At 36.4% G+C, this 21,066-nt stretch overlaps 1 protein-coding gene across 1 annotated transcript in view; it reads right to left on the bottom strand.

Annotated features, from left to right (window-relative positions):
* Positions 1-7,295, bottom strand: part of LOC127787981 (uncharacterized) — a 29,057-nt gene extending 21,762 nt beyond the window's left edge. The window contains exons 1-8 of the mRNA XM_052316097.1: positions 7,116-7,295; positions 6,766-6,984; positions 5,907-6,015; positions 5,368-5,745; positions 5,237-5,292; positions 3,660-3,903; positions 3,533-3,588; positions 3,078-3,339 (exon numbers count right to left, since the gene is read on the bottom strand). Of these exons, the coding sequence (XP_052172057.1) occupies positions 3,078-3,339; positions 3,533-3,588; positions 3,660-3,903; positions 5,237-5,292; positions 5,368-5,745; positions 5,907-6,015; positions 6,766-6,984; positions 7,116-7,160 (1,369 nt within the window). The 5' untranslated portion in view covers positions 7,161-7,295. The remainder of the gene's footprint in view (positions 1-3,077; positions 3,340-3,532; positions 3,589-3,659; positions 3,904-5,236; positions 5,293-5,367; positions 5,746-5,906; positions 6,016-6,765; positions 6,985-7,115) is intronic.
* Positions 7,296-21,066: the final 13,771 nt, after the last annotated feature.

Raw genomic sequence — 21,066 nt, 5'->3', positions numbered from 1 at the left:
TCAACCATTCCCTCACACAATTTTGTCAACAAAAAGGCATCATCCATGAATCATCTTGTCCATACACCCCTCAACAAAATGAGTGGCCGAGAGAAAAAATGGACATCTATTGGCTGTGACTAGGGCACTACTTTTCCACCATAATGTTCCAAAAAATTATTGGGGAGAAGCTGTTTTGACTGCCACTACTCTCATCAATAGACTACCTTCACAAAATCTCAGGTCCTATAGCCCCATTCAACTCCTAAACAAACATTTTCCTGAAACTCACATCTCTAATGACTGGAAACCAAAGATTTTTGGGTGTCTCCTTTGTGCATGTTCATAATCCTCATAGAGGCAAACTAGACCCTAGAGCTCTCAAGTGCATCTTTGTGGGTTATTCCTCCACCCAAAAAGGCTATAGGTGTTATCACCCTTCTTCCAAGAAATTCCTAGTCTCCGCTGATGTCACTTTTGTGGAAAATTCTCCTTATTTTGATCAATCTTCGAATCACCAAGTCGTTTCTGATAGGGAGTCATCAGTGTGTCTCCCTAATCTAGAATTTTCTCCTTATTCCACATCCCCTTTGGATCTGGTTCACAAACAGACTGCATTAGACAAGATTCCAGAGGAGACCCCCCCAAGTCTTCCTCCTCTCAAGGTCTACTCCAAGTGGCAGACGCTAGTTCCTAGCCCTATGCACAACCAGGAGTCCAATTCCTCTCCTGAACCTGCCAGCACTACCAAACCTCTTAACAATCCAACAGGTACACCTTTTGATTCTTCTACATCAGAACCCATTGAAGCTAAGAGTGATCCTACATTTTCCCCTAATGACCTTGAATGGCCTATTGCCCTTAGAAAGGGAACTAGGACCTGCACCCAGCACCCTTTGCACCTGTTCCTCTCCTATTCAAAACTATCTACCTCCCACAAAGCCTTCCTAACCAGCCTACATACCATTCCCCTTCCCCACCATTTTTCCAAAGCTGTAAGGGATGAGAACTGGAGGAATGCTATGGAAGTCGAGATGGTAGCCTTGGAGAAAAATAAAACATGGGAGCTAGTTCAATTGCCAAAAGGAAAACAACCAGTAGGATGCAAGTGGGTGTACACCATTAAGTACAAATCTGATGGGACCCTAGATCAGTATAAGGCAAGGCTAGTAACTAAGAATCAAGTCTATGGCATTGACTACCTAGACACTTTTGCTCCTGTTACTAAGCTAAATACAGTCTGGGTTCTCTTGTCCCTAATTGCTACCTTAGGCTGGCCACTACTTCAATATGATGTAAAAAATGACTTCCTACATGGGGACCTAGAAGAGGAAGTTTACATGGCCCTACCACTTGGTTATAGTCCCACTACCCGAGGGCAGTTCGTGTGTCGATTAAAGAAGGCCTTATATGGGCTTAAACAATCCCCTAAGGCTTGGTTTGGCTGATTTGCTCACGTGATGCTCACTTTAAGGTATAACAAAGTCAAGGAGACCATACCCTCTTCATTCATCACTCAGCCACAGGGAGAGTAACGATATTACTTGTATACGTGGATGATATTGTTGTGACTGGAAATGATGAAGAAGGTATGACTAAACTCACAGAATGCCTAATCAAGGAGTTTGAAATTAAGGAATTGGGACGATTAAAATATTTATTGGGCATAGAAGTTGCACACTCACAAGAAGGCATCTTTATTTCTCAACAAAAGTATGTTGTGGACTTGCTAACAGAAATAGGATTGCTAGGGTGTAAAGCTGCTGAAACTCCAATTGACCCCAACCACAAGTTAGGGGATGTTCCAGGGGATAAAGAGGTGGATAAAGGTACCTACCAAAGGCTGGTAGGGAAGCTAATTTACCTAGCCCACACTCGGCCAAATATTGCATATGCAGTGGGTGTGGTTAGCCAATTCATGCATAACCCAAAAGAATCTCACCTAAGGGCAGTTTATAGAGTCCTACATTACTTGAAAGGAACACCGAGAAAGGGAATTATGTTTAAAAAGGGGCAAGGAATGACACTAGAAGCTTATACTGATGCAGATTATAGAGGATCAGTGGTAGACAGAAGATCTACGTCCGGTTATTGTACTTTCCTAGGAGGCAATCTTATAACTTGGAGAAGCAAGAAACAAAGTGTGGTGGCCCAATCAAGTGCAAAGGCAGAATTCAGATCTATGGCTCTAGGAGTTTGTGAGTTGTTCTAGCTAAAGATTTTGCTAGATGACTTGAAGATCGCCTTGGTGACACCTATGAGACTCTATTGTGACAACAAGACAGCAATAAGCATTGCCCACAACCCAGTTCAACATGATAGAACCAAGCATGTTGAAGTAGATAGGCATTTTATTAAAGAAAAACTTGACAGTAGTTTAATTTGTACTCCATATATATCATCTTGTGAATAGCTTGCAAATGTTCTCACTAAAGGATTGCCTACAGCCGTATTTCAGAAGATAACCAGCAAGCTTGGAATGGATGATATCCATTCTCAATCTTGAGAGGGAGTGTCAACGAGTAAAGGATTGAGATAAGGGGGTAAGAAGCCGAAGATAATTCTAAAGATAAGTCAAGATTATACTATTGTCTATCTCCTATGTAAATCTGTAAAATATAGTGATAATATTGTTATCTATTCCTATTAGTTAGGGTTGTAATCTTTTCCTAGTTTTTAGGAGAAATATTAGGATGTCTCTTGTATATATATATATGTGGCAGCATACATGGTACAATAGAAGTTTAATTCTTCCTAAAACTCTCTTTTAACATTGTTTGAGATATTTTAGCCTGATGTATGCTGAAGTTGAGGAAAAAAATAATGTAGGTCAAGTGTTGACCACCAATGAATGATGCAGCTTATTTTCAGGAAAAGTAGGGACAAACTGTGTTAGGTGAAAGTTGTTAATGACTTTGTTTTTCATATCCCATATAAATATGCAGCTAATGAAATTTCAGTTAGAGCTTTTCCTGCAATGTTCGTTCTTCTCCTTTTTGTTTGTGTTCTTTTAGTATATAATCTAACAATGCACATATATGCATAGTAGTTGGCACAACTAAATATGCAACTAAGGGGTTTTCCAATAGCTAGAATACCTACACATGAAGTTTTCACCAGCTCCGTCTTTAAATTGTTCTGGTTTTTAGCAAGAGTCAGGTCATCCAAGGATGAAACTGGGTCTATTGCAAGATCCCATAACCTTATTGTTCCATCTGCTGAGCATGTTGCAAAAGAAGCACCACCAGAACAACCTCTGGCAATACATGCTAGATATGGATCATGCATGTTTTGACACGGGAGATTCTTGATGTCCCATATGCATGCACCATGTGAAACAAGCAAACAACAACTGGTAGCCTGGACAAATAGAAAAGGATAACAAAGTTAACAAGCTCTGACAGCTAATGGCTGGTGCCCAAGATCAAGAGCAATCATAAATTCACTGATAGAGGAGTATCTAAAGTCAGTACAGATGAAATTGTGAAACAAATGAGAGATTATGGATACATGTTTTAGTAATACATAATTGATAAATGTTTTAAGCAATCACCTTGCCTACATCATGGACGTCCCATAGATAAAGACTGTGATCCCCATAGACAACCACTGTAAAACAAAAACATTCATCCAGTTGCAAATAAGACAAATCCAATTATCATGATATGTTCATTACTAACCAAGTTTTTCTGAAGTTGAAAATTGACAAGCAATTGCATGAGGAAGAGAGGCAACTGAAGATTCTTTTTTGCTGACTTTTCCATGGCAGTCCATATCATCTGACTTCTTGTGTCTTTCTGCTTCAGTGTATTGTAAGCTTCCACAATATTCAAGGGACTCAGTGGTAAACAGTTTTACAAGTCCGTTGTTGCATGCACAAGCAATCAACTTGTTGGATACAGATAGTGCAAAAGCTTTCTTAACCTGAATAGTAGGTCCCCATGAGTTATATGAAAAAAAGAAAAAAAAGAAAAAAGGAAGAGGGAGCGGTGAACAGGTCTTAATAATGTATCCTTAAGAGGTACAGCAGCTAAATATCAGTGCAAAGAGTTAGCATAACTTGATGGTTGCAATGAAAGAGGTCCTCAAATAATTACTTGCAGATGTGAATAAATATCCTTAGAAAACCACCAGAAATCCTAATAAAAGAATCAATCAAGACTTGCTAACTAGAAATCCTTGGAAAGAATTGTAGGCATGGCTGAATTCAAGATACCAAATAACTATTTTTTCTTTTCTTTTCTTTTCTTTTTTTTTTTTGTTGGGCCCCCGAGGGGGGGGGGGGGGGGGGGAGTCGGCATCTTGCACATACCAAATAAATAATAATCCTTAAGAAGCTGCCAGAAATCCTTAAAAATGAAAGAATCAATCAAAACTTGCTTACTAGAAGCAGAGATGAAATCAAGATACCAAATAACTTCTTTGTTTTTTTGGCCAAGCCCAAGTATCAAATTTAAAGTACACTTAATAACATTATTCTCAGAACTTTGGCCTCGCAGTAAGTTTCCCTATATATTCCAGTGATATACTATTTAAATTAAAATCACTATCAATTACCTTAGCAAAAAAAACAATCTCCAACAATTAGCCAAAAAGTTAGGAGTTTATTAAGGACCATTAACACATAATTAGGAATGACATGTTTTAATGTGAAGCATCTACAACTACATAAAATTTCCTCACATCTACATCCAATAAATGACAATGGAAACAGCAAAAAAATACCCTAAAGACCCAGAGTAGTTCACCCAACCACCTAAATTAATTTCTGGGATTTTTGGATATCATGAATTAGAAGAAAATCCGAGTCAAATGCAGCCACTCTTTTATTGTCATTTTCACTAATCTTACAAGCACAGTTAATAATCTCAGCTCACTCAAAAAAAAAATAATGATAGTAAAAAATAACAAGAATAAGAAGGAACAGAAAAGGCAGTAGCACCAATAAATGGTTCTTTGCAAACCTGCATGCATGTGACCATTGCTCTATATACTAGAATCCCACCAGTGACATAATATGATTCACAGGATTCAAAACATTTCATACCATACAATTGCAAAAGGGATCAATTTGAACATAGGATTCACCATGCACGAAGTACTTAACATTGTGATATGCATAGGATTTGTATTGAACTAGATGCAAAAGAGTAAAAAATTAATACATTGCCCCAATGGCCAATTTACTTTTTGGCTAGCACGCCAGTTGCAATAGAAATTGTATCAAGTGCATGATTGGATTAGCACTGGGATGTACCTTCAGGTCCACTGAGGTTCTTGCTGATAACCTAGAATTTAGAAGGCATAGAACACCTGTAAATGAAAGGAGTACTATTAAAGACAACCAATATTTAAGAGCAGTGAAAATGTAATAGGAAATTAACCCACCTGCATTGGTCAATGCATAAATAGGAAAATTTTCAACAGCCTGTCCATGATTGACGATGATGTTGTTAGTCAAGATGGGAGATGTAACATCTATGATTGAACATCCTTTGGGGTGACCAAGATTAATGGGCTTCCCCTGCATTGCCAAAGATTTAGCCCCAGTATTTGCTCGAGGTCTTGCAGATGATCCAACCGTCCAGAACTTCAGGTGTTTCTTGCCAGCAGTGACAATGAATCTTGCATCTGATGTGAAGCTGACTGATTCAACAGAAGAACAAGATGGGCATGCTTTAAGTTTTGTAACTAACACCTCATTTCGCCAATTCCAGAGGCAAATGTATCCATCATGAGGAAATCCGACAGAAACAAGATGTTTCCCTGTAAAAGAGAATAGGAAAATATGCCCTCAATTCAAGATTTAAAGAAAACCAATGGGAATGGAGGAAATAATCACGACTACACAATTTCTTGGAAAGAAGCAAAGTAGTACAATTGTACATTGCAAGTTTGGGGGATCCAACTGACTTGTTTAAACTAACCATCAGGTGAGAAAGCAGTGCACTCCACGCCATGTTGATGGCTTTTCAGTTCAGATAGAAAAGCAAAGTTCATGGAGTTCCACACTATCACTGCAGGCTGATGCCCTGACTGCAACATTATACAAAACAGATACAGGTAAATGATAGAAAAATATATCAGCAGATGAAAAGGTTAGTAAATTCTTATCCACTATTTCATCTAGTGAATTTCTACTGAAACTGAATGCTTCTAAGTAGACCTACATGCATGGGTAGTCCAACTTATTCCTATTGAGATCAATTTACACAGTAAAGTCACTTACAAGGTCAACACAATAAACAACAACAGCAATCACAAGTATTTATCCCACTTATAAGGTCAGGACTAGATTGTCCAATTATGATTCCTTAAGAAAAAAACCCCAAACCAAGAAAATAGAAAATAGCTTATGAAGGGAGATACAAAGCTGTTAGTTTTATATTTGTAATTTTCAGTTTTGACTGTCATTTTTATGTTTAGTTTTGTCTTTAGTTTAAGAAAATGAAAACTTAGCAAGTTCCTTGATAAGCCTGATTAGTTTTCAGATTTTTCTTTTGATGTTTTCAAATGCTTCCAGCAAAAGTATATCCAAGCAATGAATTTGGATGTTCAAATTCCAAATAATAGGGTCATAGACCCTATCCAAATGCAACCTAAATACCACAATTTTGGAAAATTATAAGGTTCTTCAGGTCACAATTTCCAAAAGTTTTAGTGAACTTGCTGATCTTAATATGCAACCCTAACACCAATTCATATTGCTATCGACATTTTCAAATAAATATCCAGGAACTAATAACTCTTACTTTACGTCTTCACTTAGAGATAAGTAAATCCTACCTCTCCAGCCGCAACGAAATTCCCATCCTCTGACATGGCAACACAGCTCAAGGGCTTTGGTCTCCTATTGGACGCCTTGAGGAGTGACTGCTTACCCGATTCAACATTGTAAAGCACCACAACACATCCCGCCACATAAGCACAGGTTGAACTGGAAGCGCTTGATGCCAATCCATTTGCATTCTTCACTGTCAACCCAACTACTTGTTCCAATACCAGCTGCAAATGCAAGCCCCAAACGGCAATGACAATTGCACGGCCGTTAGAAAACGGAGAAAATAAATAGCTCCATACTCAACCAAACAGAGTGCTCCGTTTTATTGGCATTTTTTAGGGTTTTAGGAATGTACCTTGGAAGAACTGTCTGGTTTCTTGAACTTGCGATTTGGCTTCATCTTCGATTCGAGACCCTAAACCCAGAGAGAGAGAGAAAGAGAGAGCGGGAAATCACTCAAATCAGTGCAAATCAAAAGAAGATCTTTGACGTGACGAGTTTTCGAATTTTGGAAGCTAATGATTGGGACGTTTGTTTTCTCCGGGCCGCCACCAAAGAATGGGCTTTGAACCGCTTCCGCTAACAGCTATAATCTAAGCCATGGGCCCAACTCAAACGCCAGCCTGCCCTAGCTAGTAGGAGTGTTCAAAAAAATCGATTAATCGTAAAAATCAACCAAATTGAACTGCACCACACCGAATTAGGCGATTTTTTTGGTGAGCGATTCGGCACGATTTAAAAAAACTGTAAACCGCACGGTTTGCAGTTTAAAAATTTGGCGGTTTGATTTTAACCGAACCACCCAAGTAAATTTTAATAATAAAATAAATAAAATATAAAAGTCACATCTCATAACCCTAATCAATTCAAGTTCAAAGCCTTCCCTTCTATGTCTTCTCTCTCCCACTGCCCAGTGCCGCATGCTTCCAACCTACCAAAGACTTAAGGGGATCTGCCAATTTGATATGGTTTCGCCAAGGAGAAGCGTACAGAAGCAGCCTGAAACTAAACTCTTCTTTCGCTGCCTGGAAATCGCCCTGCAGGAAGGCATTGAGGAAGCAGCTAGCGACGAAATCAGTGCCAACGACGGAAGGGGTGAAGAAATCGCACAGGTTCCGACTAGGGACGGTGGCTTCAAATAACACCGCAAATTTCAAACTTTGGTTAGTACCCCACTCATTAATCATAGATCAAATCATGTGACTGATAGTCTACAGATGTTTACAACAAATGTATACACAAAGAGAGAGAGAGAGAGAGAAAGAGAGAGACCTGCCTGTTCACGAGAAGCAGTGTTTGTACTTTGTTCACCAAAAGTTGTAATTGGGTTCTCAAATTCGTCCAGTTTTCGTTGTGGGTTTTAGATCACTTATCGCATGTGTTTTTCAATTGCTACTTTTAATTCTATGTTTTTGTCAATTATATGTGTTTCCCTTGGGTATTACGATAATAATTATATGTGGTGTTTCAATTTCAGCAGATTAAGAGAGAGGATTGGGGTGTACTTTTAGATCTGTTCTTCCATTTTCTTCGGCTTTCTAGTTGAAAGATTAATGCAAGATCAGTCAGTAATCTGTTTGTTGAGCAAGTATGATCAACATTGCAACAGACCGCGGAAACCGCACCAGACCGCATCTCAATTTGTGGTGCGGTTTTTGCGACTAAACCAAACCATGCAGTTTGGTTTAATGCCAAACCGCACATGCGGTTTGATGTGTTGAAAATAGCCTAAACCTGCCCAAACCGCACCGTGAACACCCCTACTAGCTAGCATCTGAATCTTATGTCATTGAAGTTTCAGCCGAAGAGACCGCAAAGTCTAAGGCTTTTTTTTTTATATTATAAATAATTTATTTTTTATTTTAATTTTATCTTAAAGATTATGGTTGCTCCAATCATACTCTTTATTTTCTTTTTTATTTCACTCTATATTTTATTTATTATAATACCCCGTATTACATGGTATTAAAAAATAAATAAATTCTGATTATTTGAAATGACCTTGGGTGGTCCGAGAAGCCCAATGGTCGATTTCGAGGAATTAATTAATAAAATTACTTAATCAACAGCAGAGAATGCCCTGGGACTTGGATATCCAGGGAAAATGGCATGAGATTGGTGAGCATCCCAAAGTGAGGTTAATGACGCTGGAAGCAGTCAGATTGAGAATAATTTCTATATAAACTCGAATAGGTGTCAGTACCGAATGGTTGTAGGGGATCTCCAAGAAGCTGAAGAGACCCTAGAGGTGGTCCGATTTTGCGAGTGAGGCAACCCTGAGGTGTCTTCGGGTGGAATAAAGGTCTCGTGCAGGGCAGGGACGAAATTGACATTTTCAAGTAAATATCGGTTATTAATTTTAGAAAATCAAGGAATAGTGAAGCTTGATGGTTTAAGTAAAAGGTTAGAGGGTCCAAGTGCAATTAATAATTCCTTAAGTGGGATGAGAATTTAGGAGGGGTTAATGTATAATAATATATGTATATATATGTGTGTGTGCGTATAAATGGCTTGGAGGCTAAGATTGAAACAGTGCCCCATTTCTTTCAAATTAAAGTAGAGAGGGAGAGAGAGGGGGGGAGCTCATGAGAGCAAGGAGCCGAGATTAAGAGAGATCGAGAGAATGAGGAAGCTAGCAGATCAAAGGCAGCCTAAAGTAAGCAGCCTCAACCATGGCAGCGGCTTGAAACAGCTACGATGGTGACCACGGTCGAGTGAAGCAGCAGCACGGGCAGTGGCTGTGATCAACAAGGCAGCTGCAGTGAGCGCAAGAAGGTTGGCGGGAAGGCGATGAGGTGCTCGGAAGCAATGGGGATGGCCGGAGACGCGGCCATGGCAGCCGCAAAGCTACTGTTGCAGCAACCAGGCGCAGCCATGGCAACGCACAGCGACTGCAAGCGACAACCCAAGTAGCTAATGGTGATCGAGGGTGATTGGAAGAGGAGGCGTTGGCAGCTGCGCAGGCGCGCTATGTGCATATGCTTGGTGAAGAAAAATAAGGAATAATGCGCGCGTGGGAAGCAGAGGAAAAAAGTGGAGAAGAAGAAAAAAAATAAAATAAAAATAAGGAAATTCTAGAAAAATGGAGAAAAACTAGGAGAAATTTCCAGAAAATTCTGGAAAAATTCTAGAAATTGTTTTCGAGACTTAAGTAGCATGCCGGAGGCTCGAAAATGAGATTTTGAGAGCAAGCCGACATTCTAAGAGGTAACGTTGGTGTGGGCGTTTGGCCGATTTTCTCCTCCAGATGGATTGAGATAAATGAGTTATTTTCTTTAAGTTAATTTATTCAGTGAGTTAATGTAGAATAATTATTCGTTGGATTAAACCCTGGGTCGGGGTTGTTTGGAAATTTGTTGATTGGTGATTTTGCGATATATGGCGTAGTTGAGGGCATTGGTTTAATGTCTGATGTTAATGGAGTTGGGTTTTGTGCGGTTGTATCTAGGCGACCAAGGAGGCGGTGGTCCTAGAAGAATTCGAGGCTTAGGCTGGAGTTCGTGTTGAGGCAGGGATGAGGCTTCGAGCCAAGTAAGGGATGACCCCAAGTGGTGGTGATTTTGCTTGCACTTGTAAGTGTTTTTTTTATGAGTTGCATGTAGTTGTTAACATTGCATGATATGTGTTCTAGTGTACTTGTGGCTATATGGAGGACTAGTGTTGTGGGAGGGGTTAGTTGATGCCTTAACCTATAGAGGTTATGTGGGCATATGAGACTACCCATTTACATTGCATTTTATATTACATGCTCTCTCATGCTTCATTTATTTATGCATTGCACCCTTACTAGGTCTTTATAACTCATGAGATTTTACCTCATGTTGTAGATAAAGCAAGTCTAGATGCAAGCATGGATGGTGCCGGGAGGCTGTTGTGGCAACTAACGGTGTTGCCCCAGCTTGTGTATTGTATTATCTATTGTATGTATTCATGTGGTGGTATGTATATATACCCTTGTGCGTGAATGTAAATGTTGTTGAGTGCTTGATGAATATGGTTTTAGTTGTTGGAGCCAAGTTTGAATCGGGTAAAGATCAGCAAGGTATGTTCCCATAAATCCCCAATACTTAGCGAAGTGTGTGTTATGCTAGCTTTATGCCTGGGTCACCTTTGGCTTGCCTTGAGATGAGCTGAAGAAAGGTGAAGCTCACTCGAGCTTCGAGTCCTAGTCTGCTGTGTTTTCTTATCGGTGTTTGGGACTGATTCGTTGAGTAGAGCAAAGGGAAGGACGAAGCCTAGTCTCCACCTAGGGCGTTTCTTTTTGAAATATAGTCTAACTCTTCAGTTATGGTTTGTTCGAGTGAGTTCACCGATGGCGCCCGTAAGTGGGAGCGGGTCGTTATATTTATTTATTAATAAACTTCAATTCAATTTATTTTACCTTACTTATAATTTTCACACATATACAAAATTAATAATCAAATACGCAAATCAATAACCAAATACACAAAATAATTCAATACACACATAAACAAAATAAATAATCAAATACACACATACACAAAATCAATAATTAAATACGTAAATTAATAATCAAATATACAATATCACTCATCCAATACACAAATAAATAAAAAAATCTGCCAAAATCACAAATCCAATTTGTCTATGCAAAAAGATGAACAACACGCTGCTAGTTCTGCTCACCCTCACTAGTTCTACTTGTCGCCACTGATGGCACTTCTTTTAATCGTCACCACCGCTAAATCTACTGGTTTCGTCTTCCGTCGCATCTGCTAAAGGTCTGCAGCTTGTCTTCTCCATATCTACTGGATTTCAAGTCTAAAACTTGTCTTCTCCAGCTGATTTCGTCTTCCACCGCATCTGGTCGAGCCTTTTTCGGCATTGATGGTTGTTATGGAGGAGAGATGGCGAAAGTGCTTGGCCGAATTCACTCACCGAATTTGGCGAGGGTTTTGGGTTTCGCCAAAATTTTAACAAGTGATTTTGGCAATGGCAAGTAGTGTTGGAGATGGGAATTTCATTTGGCTCGCTATTATCTAGCTTGGCAAGCCCTTTGGAGTCAACCTAATTGATGGGTTCGCCCCATCATTTGCTAAGGCTGACTCCAATGCAACTCCCTACTATATTATAAACAATTCACTCCTTATTCTGATTTTGTCTCAAAAATTATGTTTGCTCTAACCACAATCCTTATTCTCCTCTTTATTTGACTCCTTATTTTATTTATTTATTAATAAATTTCAATTCTATTTATTTTACCTTACCTATAATTTTTACTACTATAAAAAATTATTATTTATTTTATAATTTAATAATAAATATTACGATATTAAATTTTAATAATATTTAATATATTTTTAAATCAATTTACTAATATTTTTTAAATACAATTATTTAATAAAATTGTTTGAAATAATCAAATATATACATACACAAAATCAATAATCAAATACACATATACATAAAATCAATAATCAAATATACAAATTGATAACTAAATACATAATATCACTCATCTAATATATAAATAAAAATTTCCCTAAAATCACGAACCTTATTCCGCTGCACGTTCTGCCCAAAATCACAAACTTAAAATCAATAACCAAATTCGTTGCTCGTTTTGCTTGTCGCTATTGATGGACACAAAGCTAGTCGTCATCGCTGGATCTAGTGGTCGTCGTCGTCCTAATTTCGTTTTCCATCACGTTTATAACTTGTCTTCTCCAGCTAATTTTGTCTTTCGTTGAGTTTGATCGAGCCTTTTCCAGCGTTGATGGCCATTGCGAGGGAGAGATTGTGAGAGTTGCTTAGCTAAATTCAATCACCAAATCTGGCAAAAGTTTTGGGTTTGGTTAAAACTTTAACGAGCGATTTTGGCAATGGTAAGCAACGTTGGAGGTGGGCAAATCCAATTGACTCACTATTATTTGGCTTGGCGAGTGATTTGGCAAGCCCATTGGAGTCAGCTTAATAAGTGTTTAGGTAATAAAAACTCACCCATTAAACTTGCTTGTTATTTTATGGCCAAATACTTATATTTACCCCTTGTATTTGTATATTTTTTTTTCCATTTACACACTCAAACTTTTTGTTGTTTCAAAAATGCCCCTAAACTATGGAATTTTGAGTCAATTGCACATTTGAACTCTTTTTTTTTTCAATTATATATTTGAACCATGTAATTTTGAGTTAATTGCACACCTTGATAAATTTATTAAGAACAATGAATTCAAGGGTATAATTGAAATAACAAAAAAGTTCAGGGGTGCTATTGACTTGAAATTGCAAGTTAAGGGGTGTCTTTGAAACAAAAAACTCACTTGAAGTTCGACTTCATTGCCTTCTATATTGTGTTGGACCCTGCTAAGCACTTCCCAGGACCTTTCAGATCGTCATCAGAATATGGAGAGATTCTCGTGATTAGTTGAGGTGTTTCAACTAGTATTAAAAGGATTTTGGCACTATCTAATTGCTTGGAAGTAGTGAACCTAGAAAGTCACACACACCATATAGTGTGGCATCCAGTATTGGCACTATGCACCTATTGTGTCTCAGATATTATTAATAATTAATAATGGTTTATAATTACGCCATTAAGCGTTAATGACTCAGTTCGTTAAATGTTAATGAATTGGTTAGCGGTTTCACTAGAAACACCTAGGGATGTCAAGTGCTTTAGCATAGCTGGTCGACTGCTTCAGAAGGCCGATAGGCTGAGAGAGTCTAGTTGATCATTTTTCCATTTGGTGGAAATTGGTCAACTACCTCTAATGAATCGATCGACCATTTTTGCTGCCTCAACTGATTTTAGTGCCTTCCACATTTCATTCAATTAAAGGGGGTTGGTGGAAAAATTGGGAAGATATTAGAGAGGGGTTTTACAGCTTGGCTTCTTTGTTTCTCATCCTAAAAATTCACAGAGTGTAAGTATTATGCGTGTGGAAAATTTTGGAGAGTCTGGGAAGACACGGGTGCTAGTGAATCAACATCTGCAAGCTAACATGGGATAAGGACTGTAATGTGGTACCAGGTTGCTCGCTAAGTGTGGATAGATTAGGCCCTCCACACATTGAGGAGGATTCAGTCTCAGTATAGGAATTGTGTCTACATCCACCTGACATTGGGCTACATATATGTGCTTTATTGTATTTCATATGATGAAATATCGTGTTGCTTAAATACCCAAACTGTATATGGTGTGTGTATTGATATCTTCTGCTATGTAACTCTGATGTGCAAATTTTTTTTGAACTTACCTACACCACCATACATTAATTCCAACAGTGGTATCAGAGCCTTAGTTTGGTATTTAATGCACATACGAGGTTGTATGTGTCATGTTTTATGGAATTTAGGCATTTGATTAATGCATAGGATGAAGTTAATTGATTGTACGTAGGGTTCGATTGGCTAATTTACAGTAAATGCATAGAATCAGCCGACCGGTACTGTGACTAGTCGACCGTATGGATGTGTGTTATTGCAAGGCCGATCGACCACTTAATGAACACGATCGACAATTTTATGCAAAGCAGAGCTAGTCGATGGCTTGTGTTGTCCCGATTGATTGTTTCTGTCAAATATGTTGTGACAACATACTTTTACATGCCAAGTGGTTTTAGTTGTGTGGGTTACTCACATTGGACAACAATGTGAGGATGTTGAGCATGTAGTCTTGAATGTCTAGGTGTAATTATTGACATATGTATGGATGTTTTCAAAAATTATTTTGTGGAAGCAGAATGTTTGTTATGTATGTTTAGGATGAACATAGGCTTGACTGTGAATGAATGAATATTACGTAAGCTTCATATTAATTTGATTAATATGTAATAATTTATTCATTCAGTTTGTAATAAGACATAAGTCTTAGTAGCTTATTTTAGTATTTTATTTACAAATGTTGTAAATGAAGACCACATCAAGGAGTTAATGGGGAAGACGTTAAGTGTTGATGGATTATTGAGACAAGAAGCAGTAAAGTCAAGAGAATGTCATGTCATGTGTGATGTGATTTAGGCATGTCTTAAACCTTCGAGGTTCGGGTTTAATCTGTGGTCAAGCCAATGATCATTCTATTTATTTATTTATGTTTCTACATGTGTATTCATTTTGTCTTACATATGATGTTTGAAGGAATGGATGTTTATTATTGATAAGATTGTAGCATTTTTTAAGAGGCTCTAAAAATCTTCCCATGTGCAAAAGAATATTAGATTTAAGTGGTGAATTTGATTCATCTTGGTTTTCCACTGTCATAGAGATTCATCAGTCTGATTGGGTGTATCCAATAATTAAAATGTGAGGGTGCATTTCATGAAAGATTGTTTGACTCTCCTATCTTAACCATATGATATGGTGTTGTTTAACGGTTCTCACCCAACCAAAAACTAAAATGTGAAGGAGGGAGATGTTTAAACAATTGCACTTACCCAAGACAATGGGTGGGATCTAACTAGTTCATCAGGCAAAAAAATTAAAATGTAAGTTTTATGATGGATTAGAAGTCAAAGATCGAGCTTCACATGTGATGTGGTGGCAAGTGTTGCCTACTCAGTTATGTGAGTACTTTAAAAACTAAAATGTTCCTCGTATTTATGTGAAAAAGAATTCGATCACTAGCTATTGGGTCCTTTTGAAGAATCACGTTTTTTACTTGGGAAGTGTAGGAGTTGAAAAATTTAGTTGGAGCACCCATTTAGTTTAAAGTCCTTAGTTAAATGGCATTTTATAAAGATATATCTACTAATATATCTATCTATAGAGGTCCTAGCTATAAAGTTCCTAACCTAGATAATAGCAACTTGTAAAGGCTGGCATTTTGTCTTCTTCCTTGTTCAGTACAAGGAGTCCAGATCTGTTGTCCCCATTTCATGTCCCTTTAGCTGTCTCCCCAATAAAAATAAGCCACGTCACCAAATTAATACACATTACCAAATAGTGATTATCCTAAACTAATGGTAGAAAACTTAACATTTTTCTTCTAAAATCCATTATACAATTAATTGGAAAAAAAACCCATCTCTTCATCTTCCTTTCTCATTCAATTTCGTCTTCCTTCTGATTCTTCTTCTTCCAAAATCCATTATGTAATTCATAGGAAAATCAGTCGTTAGCAATTCTTCTTCTAAATTCCATTCCGCAACTAATATGATCGTCTATTCTTCTCTTCTTTAACAAAACATTGGTCTTCCTTTTGAAATTAAATTGTCTCTTCTTTGACAAACCCATAATTTCCTCCATCATGTCACAGAAATTCCTTCATCGTAGAGTCACAATAACAAATTTTTGATTAATTTCAAGAATACTAAATGGGATTACAAAATGGCTATGTTTCTTTCCTCTCTCATTTGAAGTTTCTTGTTTGGTCGATTTTATCTCAAAATAGTAGAATCTCATTTTTGAAAGAGTTGTTCCAAAGATCGGAACTCATTTTGAAAGAGTTGTGGGCATTGTGGCTCAAATTGGGGAGGAGACGAGAGATGGGGAAGTAACGCACCCCAGGTGTTTGAGAAAATGGCATAGTTAGTCTTGAACACGAGAAATGAAAATGAAAATGAGATGCTTGTAGAGTATTTGTATTCGTAGCTTACTAAGAGATGAAAATAAGGTGCTTGAATATTGATTGGAACTTAAGACTTGATGTTGGTGCTTATTTTATCAGTAACTATCATCATAAAGGCTTGAGTGTCACTTATTCCTCTAATGGTGAAAACATGAAGCCAATTTCTGAGTCAAAAGAGATTGCACTACTAGAAGACAATGAAGCATTAGCCATGAAATGGGCTATAACAAAGTCTTCTTTGATGAGGCAATGTTGCCACTTGAAATTAATCAAGCAACAACCATGAATTATGCCATTGAAGATAATCTTGAAATTTCACAAGAAGAGAAAGATCAAATGGTAAATCAAGAATATTTCAAGTCTGTACATGAAGAAATGGAAGAAAAAGAACTGGGTTTTAATAGTGTTATATAGCTTGTACATCATCAAGAATTACTAGATTTAAACTTCATGTAGCCTGAAAATGTGTAAATTAGCAAGAATTCTCTTGAGTTTGTATTTTTGAGTTTTTCTTTTTTAATGGTATCTCTTTTTAATCATAATCTTGTGTTGAAATAAATTATAGTCATTCGAATTCTTGGCCATATCTCTTATGGAGTTCAATAAATATTTTCTGATTTCCTCTTATTCCATTTGTTCATTTAAATTTATGAAGTTTTGAATTTTAGTAACAGGTGATCTCTCATGTTGATTTTTCATCAAGAAACTAAGTATATCTTATAAGGAATTGTACAAAAATTGTTCCAAAGCTAATTCACAATTGTTGAATAAAGGGCAAGAAAAAGACTAGCTGAGCAATAACACTAGTAAAATGTAATATCACAATTGTAACCAGCAAATGATGTTGTTGGTTACTCACAAACGATGATATTTTTATACAACTAGCAAGCAATGGAAAATAAGTCCTTAATGTATTTATTAATAACCAGCATTTGTTTAAAAACCAGCAACTAGTAACTGCAACCAACAACCTCAAGTCTTCTTCATGGTTTTATGAATCTCTATGCTCCAAATCTTTGAAATGATGAAGTTGAATGATGTGGTTGAACTTATAATAATGCATAAACAATATGAATCCAAGCCTTTCACATCCAAAGTATATAGAAAAACACAACATTCACGGTGAAGATAAGCAAACCTGTTTAATAATTCAAGAAAACTTGGCATCATAGTGAGATCTCCATTATCAACATGAGATTCAATATGTGTATGGTACAAGATAATTACTTACTTTAACAAATAAATTTGTGTGAATAAAGATAAAAATATTTTTGGACAATGAAAATATACTTGACTAGTGTTAAGTGTTGGTGTGAGATCTAAGGAATTTTGTGAAATCTATAGCACACAAAAAATATTAAAATTGTAAGGAATTTTTTAGAAACGTGTAGAACAATCTTAAGATTTAACAGAGCAACAATAAGTTAACTAAAGATACTTGTTGAGTTTGGACAATTTTTTCTTTTTGTTACCCTTTTCAAGAGCCCTTTTTGGCCTCGTAGAGTTGTCACAAATTCTTTCCTTATGCTTAATTCCTGCTATTCTACCAACTCCATCAACAATACTATTCTCATTACAGTTAGACATGGTGATTGAAATAGAAGACTACATCTATTGGGTGAATGTGCTTGCATCGATAGTTTCTAAAATCTTATTAAAACCATGAATAACAGTATTATATGTTTTTTTAGTTTTTGTCCCCCTTGTTGCTATTTGAGTTTGCAACCTACACAACTCTTTATAATGTATTGCCATACTTGTCTTAGGATCCTCATTAGTTGCACTACTCTTATAGGGAGATCGTGCAATTGTTCCTGTCTTTGCATTTTTTGTCCATCTTCTTAGAATATATTGTTCAAGAATCTTCATAATATTTTTGGAAGACAAAACTTTAAGAATGTGTAAGCATAAAATACCAGCAAACTCAATTTTTTTGCAACTACACATAACTGCCCCATTAACAGAGTCATAGTTAACAGTGTGACATAAATGTTTACCAAAAGGGCTTAGTTTGTACTCTATCGGCATCCCAATCTCAATAGAAGTGACTATGGCACAATCTTAAGTCTTGCCTAATTCAATTTCAAATGCTTTGAACACTTGCGAGGTATGTACATTTGCAAATGTTTTAAAATTGCAATATTAAGTGGTAATGAAATACTACTTTGAGTTGCTATAAAATCAACCTTCAACTCCTCATAACATCGATGCTTAATCAACCTTTGGAAATGATGAAAAAATTTCAATAAATCATGTTTGTAGCTAACATAACACTTTATAGAGTTGGTGAGTTGTCTTCATATTTGCACAAAATGGGTCTCTACCATAGACTAAGGCCCAATTTTCCTTGAAACTAAACATTCGCCTCAACCAATCATTACTTTGAAGGTCATACTTCTCAAGCATCTCATGCCAAGCTTGCAAAAATTCTTTCTCTTCTTCATAATCATTTATACACTGACTAAAATCTTTATAAAATTCTAGAAAGTGCTAAAAAACTCCATTGAGATGCTTTGCGGCATTTTGATATAAGTGCTAAATACATAGACGATGAGATGTCTTTGGCTATTGGAAAGCTAATGCTTTTTCCATTGCTGTATCTTGATCAGTAAAATTTGTCGTTGGCTTTTTTCTTGCCATTCCTCGAACAAAAGTGTCAAATAACCATATAAATGTTTCAGCCGTCTCATCATATAATAGTGTAGCCCCAAAAAGAATAGTTTGCTTATGTGGTTAACCTCTACAAACACAACAAAAGGTCAACATTCTTTATTTTTTTAGTAAGTTGTGTCAAAGCAAACAATATCACCAAAATGAGAATATGCTACTCTCATTTGTGCATTTGTCCAAAAGATATTAGTGATTAATCACTCATTGTCTAATCGTGGAGCATAAAAGAACGAAGGATCTTCTAATTGCATCCATTGAAGATACTCAAGAATGCCACCTGTCTCATTTAACTTAACTTTAACAGTCCATAAATAATTTTGATAATCATTGTGAGTGAATCAGAGACTTTCATGGCCATCTACTCTCCTAGTCATCTGTTCACAACTTTTTTTTGGAGCAATTCCCGAGTTGTCCACTAAATCAATTTCAGCTTCTTGGGCCACAACCAATCTCCTTTGAGACCTATGTAAGTGACTCTTGCTAGGGTTAGATGTCACATGCGTATGTGCAACAATAAAATCAACAATATGATATTTACTAGTTTGACAACAATTCACCTTTATTTTTGTAAGGAAACCAAACCTTGTTTCGGCACAACAATGTTTAACGATAATGCGTTGATATCTACTTCACGATGACCTTCACAAGAGCAACAAAATGTTCTATTTATCATCTTCACATCACTACCTTTGTGTCCTTTACTTCTTCAAATGCTAAAACCTACATTGTAAGCATAAGCATTATAAAAGTTATAAGCAGCTTCTTCTATTTCAAACTCCATATCAATTTTTGGTATTGCTTTAGAAGGAAATTTGGAATGAATGGAAGTAATATATTCATTACTGTCAAATTTAGCTTGATTGTTTTCATTCTTATCTTCCTTTGTTCTTGTGGTGTTAAAAAGTATATCATTCTCTCCATTGTCAAAATCCAACTTTCTACAAGATTGATGTTCTCATATAAAATTATTGTCCTCCATAACCTTCAAAAACCAATACAAAGTAAAAAGATTATTGATTTGGTCCTATTTCAGCTTCTATATCATAAATTAGTTGAGCCATGACGTAGAATCCATAAATACAAGCATAAGCACAAAGGAAAATACTACATAATGTCAACTAATAAATTTTTAATTAAAATAAACCACAATGTTGTTCATATAAATCTGTAGTTCATCTCTCTCTAAATGCATCGGTTATGGCAATCGATACAAGCAACTAGGCACTAGGTTTTTTACTTGGCATTTGGGTAGAATAATATGGAAATAATAAAAAATATTTAATAAAACTATATACATAGAAAGTAAGTCTCCAGTGGTTCAATTTCTTCAATGCAAATCCAAAAATAAATGTCAAAATAAAAAGATTATAAAATTAAAGGATAATCCATATACGATCAATATATTACAAACTACTAACGAACTTAGCACCACAAAAACAATTTTTTCTTGTAAGCAAAGTGCCATCAAATGTAACATTACAAAATTTTTTAAAAGAGAACAATTTTTGTAACCATTTAAAATGGGAAAACAAGATTATTTGAGAAATTTCAAACCTTGTTAAGATATTTTTGCCTCATTAAATGTGAGTAATCTAGCCAAAAGTTACAGAGATTAATTGAGAGCAATCTAGCACAACAAATTGGTTCTTCAATTCAAAGTATTCTGTCTGGAAGTCGATTGGAGTTTAATTAAGAGATGGGTTCTTGAATCAAGAGTATTGTAGCTGAAAATCAAATAGAGAAGGAATTTCTATGAGATGTTGATGGTGGAGATTGTGGGTAGTGGTATTGAATTAGAAGGAAGACAAAATTGAATGAGAATGGAAGATGAAAAGATGGATTTTTTTCCTCTTAATTGTAGAATGGATTTTGAAACAAAAACGTTTAGTTTTCTTTCTGTTGACACACATTTTTGTAACACCCCACATCGAGCGATAGGAAGTGTAACACCCCACCTTTTAGGGCATTAATATATGCTAGGATTTTTTTTTTTTACATAACTTGTAATAAATCCTCCACATAACTTTCATTTAATAACACTCCCAAACATAGCACAGGAATGATACAATTTAAACATAAGCGGAAGTAAGATCAGAACCTGCATGAA

Source organism: Diospyros lotus, chromosome 13 (genome assembly GCF_014633365.1).
Source record: "Diospyros lotus cultivar Yz01 chromosome 13, ASM1463336v1, whole genome shotgun sequence".
NCBI lineage: Eukaryota > Viridiplantae > Streptophyta > Magnoliopsida > Ericales > Ebenaceae > Diospyros > Diospyros lotus.
This window is presented reverse-complemented; position numbering and strand designations above follow the sequence as displayed.